The 3685-nt window shown below is 57.6% G+C and overlaps 1 protein-coding gene across 1 annotated transcript in view; it reads right to left on the bottom strand.

The window, feature by feature from the left end:
* The window catches only part of LOC103804898 (talin-1-like), a 16329-nt gene that overhangs the window by 9968 nt on the left and 2676 nt on the right, over nt 1-3685 (bottom strand). The window contains 10 exon segments of the mRNA XM_009077533.1: nt 2-105; nt 358-498; nt 587-689; nt 691-740; nt 1066-1209; nt 1396-1518; nt 1692-1781; nt 1925-2018; nt 2118-2257; nt 2583-2780. Coding sequence (XP_009075781.1) covers nt 2-105; nt 358-498; nt 587-689; nt 691-740; nt 1066-1209; nt 1396-1518; nt 1692-1781; nt 1925-2018; nt 2118-2257; nt 2583-2780 — 1187 coding nt within the window.

Below are 3685 nucleotides of genomic sequence, written 5' to 3'. Positions count from 1 at the left end.
GTCCTTGGGGTTGACGGCCAGAGAGCGGGCAGTCTGGATGAGGCCAGCAGAGCTCTCCAGCATGGTCTTGGCTGAAGAGACAATGGGCTCCATGGCTCTGCGCCCCTGCACAGGGAGACAATGCGCTGGCAAAGTAAGGGACTGTGCATGTGAAGTTGCTCCATCTCCCATGATCCTTATCCTGGAGCAGTCCCTCAAAGCCCAAGGCTTGCTGTCACCTTCCCATTACACTCTCTCAATGCACCAGCCCCACACTGGGACTCTATCCCAAGCTCAGGGAAGGTACACCCCCCCTCTCCCCTACAGCAGCCCCTGTCACAGCCAGGTCACATCCTTCCTGTCCCTGCAGCATCTCACCTCTGGGCTGATCTGGGCAGGAACTGTGGCAAACTCCGGGTTGGAGGCGAAGGCTGTCAGGTTATCTACAGCCTCTATGAGGGGGGCAGTGGCAGCACGGCACCGCTCCCGGTTCTCGTCGTTGAACTCACCATCCAGGGCCTGGTGTGGAGAGACCAGAGCAGTTAGCAAACCCCCACCATGTCCCAAATCCCATCCCATCCGAAGTGCCTCAAAAGGGAGACTGCACCTTGATGGTCTTCACCAGGTTGGCTGTGCTGTTGGCCACCTCCTTGGCTGACTGGACAAACTGGCGCTTGGCCACAGGGTTGGCGGTGCGGGGCGAGGCCAAGCCGGCACAGGGCAGAGGTGTGTTTTGCAACGATAGTGGCTGCTGACAACACCTTTGGGAGAAAGCAGAGTAAGGCAGGATCCACAATAACTCCCTGTTCCCACAGCTCTCCCTTCCCACCCACCCTATGTGGGGCACCAGTGACCATATAGGTCCCTCCTGGGACCCAAGGAGGATCAGCAAGGTCCTGCATGTCCACAGAGCACCCCATCTGTACTGTCACCATCGCACCAAAGCTGCCACCTGGTCCCCAGTGCAGCTGATAGGGCCTGATGAGACAACAGTCATCATCTTGGCAAACTCTTGGGATGCTCCTTTTCCAACTATCCTCACCCTATTCATGCAAGGAAGTGCCCATACTGGTGCCTCACACTCACCTGGGACTGGGTGCAGGCAGGGTCCACCAGGTTCTGGCAGGCCATCTGGAGGGCTTGGTTAGCTCTGGCAAACTGAGTGGGATCTACCAAGCCCTGCTGTCCAGCCTGGCTGTTGGGGTCTGAGACCCCCACAAGGTAGGCAGCCTAGGAGCATAAGAGAAGTGATGAGAGAGAGGCTGTACACAGCAGGAAGGCTCAGAGCAGGCATGGGCTGCAGAGGAGCCTGGCAGCACTGTCGCATAGGGACAGGTTTGGAAGGGCAGAGGAGGGGTGCATACAGCAAGTGTGCACTTGGGGTAATGTTCAGGGCAAGGACCGAGTGTCTCTCACCTGGGCAGCTGCCTCTGTCAGCCCACAGAGAGCTTTGGAGGCGGCGCTGATGGAATCACCAAACTCAGGGAGCTTGCTGTTCTTGGCATTCTGAGAAATGCCAGCCATGGACTCACCCAGCACCTGGAGGACACAAGCGCTGGTAATGAAGATCACCTTCTGCTCCTGCAGTGCTCTCAGGTTCAGAGCTCACTGTGCTTCATCAGTGAGGGAGGAACCACCTTTTCATCTGTCCCCCTATCCTTCCCAAACACTCCTCGTCCTTCCCCAAAACTCTGTCCTGGCTCAGGGCTCACCTTTGAGTTCTCCATGACACTGTCGAGGCAATTGAAGTAGGACATGTCATTGACAGTCTGGGTGGGGTTCTCCAACAGCTCCTTCACTGTCTGCAGGGACACAGGTGTGATGCTCAGAGGAAGGTTTCACATCCTTCACTTGCACCTCCTCTTCACTCCCTCCTGACCCTTGCAGTGTTTTTTTTCCCACCATCTCAACCCCTCCAATGCCTTGTCAAGATGTAGCTTCTTACCTCCAGCTCCCGCAGGGCATTGTCACACTCCTTCTGGCCTGGGGCCTGCTGGGTGCACATGGTGATCAGCTGGTTAATGCTGTCGGTCACAGCCCTGCCAGGAACACAGGAGAGAGACCCACGGATCAACATCTGCCCCATCACCCAGCCCCACTGCTATGGCCAGCAGCTCTCAGGGAGCGGTTCCTCCTACCGTGCTGCTGCTGCCAGCTGATTCTTGAGGTTGGGGGCAGCAGGGTCGGCAGAGAGAGCCTTTGCAGCCAGCAGCAGCTTGCTGGAGGACATGGAGATGCTCTTCAAATTCGACACCACCTGCGCCTGGTCTTCTTTATTCTGTAAGGAGCCAAGAAGAGTTACCTGCAGCAGGTTTCCAAACTACAGCCACCCTGGGTCTTCTTTGGTCATTGTCAAGCTAAGCTGGTTCCCTTCCTCTAACTTGTACACCAAGGATATGACAACAATTCTCACTGAAGCAATCCTAGCCACCACTCCCTGTTGCTATGGTTTTGTACAACTTCAGACCCTGTCTCAACGCCTGCATTGGTCACTGTCACCCTAACCACCACTGCCCAGGCACCCTGCCTGTGGTCATTCACCCTCTCAGGCATTTCAAACCTCTCACTGTACCCAGGATACTCCAACAGGCATTTGCTCTCACCGGGGACTGGCTGGCCATCTCCACTCCTGCCTGCAAGAACTCATTGAAGTCCTGCCCAAATTTGCCAGAGGACTTGGCCAGGTCTTGAGGGGTGCCACGTGATGCCTGCACCAGTTCGTTGGCGGACTGGTTGAGCCCTGCAGCTGCCTGGTTCAGCTGGCTCTGCGCCTCCTGGAAGCTCTTGCTGCTCGGAGGGAACTGGAAGGAGGGAGACAAGATAGGAGAGGCAGCAAGGTGAATGGACATAGAGGATGGTCTGGCACATACTTGGGGATATGCTAGAGGAACTTGATGCAGTTGGACTGGCTTGCATTCCCAGAAGACTTCCCCCTTCCTCTCCTGCCCTGGCTCAACTCACCGAATCTGCGAGCAGCCTCTTGCTGGCCTCTCCCACCATGCGGATGGCAGCATCCACGTCTCGCTGCCCTGGCAGGCAGTTCACGCAGCGGTTTAGGGCCTGTGACACTGCCTTGGCCACCTGCAGAGAAGCAAAGAGTGGGTCACCACCTCCCAGCCAGACTCATGCTCTTCCCACAGGCTAACGGGGCACACTGGGGTACCATTCTCCCCACCTGGGCCAGGCGTTGCTGGCTCTCTGGGTCACCAGGCTTGGCCACTGCTTTCCGTGCCTCCTCAATGAGGTTGTTGGCTTTATCCATGACGTCGCTGGCACACTCCAGCATGGCACTCTGTGCCTGTTGGTCAGGCTGCCACACCACGGGCTGCCTGGCTGAGTGAGCGCAGGGCCTGGGCCACCTCCCGGGCAGCAATTCCTGGGGGGATGGAGAGGTCAGTGGCGGTTAGCATGGCCCCCCCCGCCCCCCAGTCTTTGTGTGGAGGCTGGTACCTGTGTAGTTTTCATTGCCCTGGGCCACCTCTCCCAAGAGGTGAGCAATGGCAGAACTGACGGCTTTAGTGCTGTTCCCCAGGTCCTGGGCACACTTCTCCATCTGCAGGTGGATGAGTTGGGACATGCTGGTGAGCTGCACCTTTTGGTGACTCCCCTGCCTCAGAGTCTACTCTGCATCACCCCAAGCCACCCTTCCCTGCACCCTCACCGTCTCTCCTGGCAGAGGCTTGGGCTTGCCATCACGAGCACCCGC

The sequence above is a fragment of the Acanthisitta chloris genome, unplaced genomic scaffold (assembly GCF_000695815.1).
Source record: "Acanthisitta chloris isolate BGI_N310 unplaced genomic scaffold, ASM69581v1 scaffold17326, whole genome shotgun sequence".
Classification (NCBI taxonomy): domain Eukaryota; kingdom Metazoa; phylum Chordata; class Aves; order Passeriformes; family Acanthisittidae; genus Acanthisitta; species Acanthisitta chloris.
Note: the sequence above shows the minus strand (reverse complement) of the source record. Positions and strands in the feature narration are given on the sequence as shown.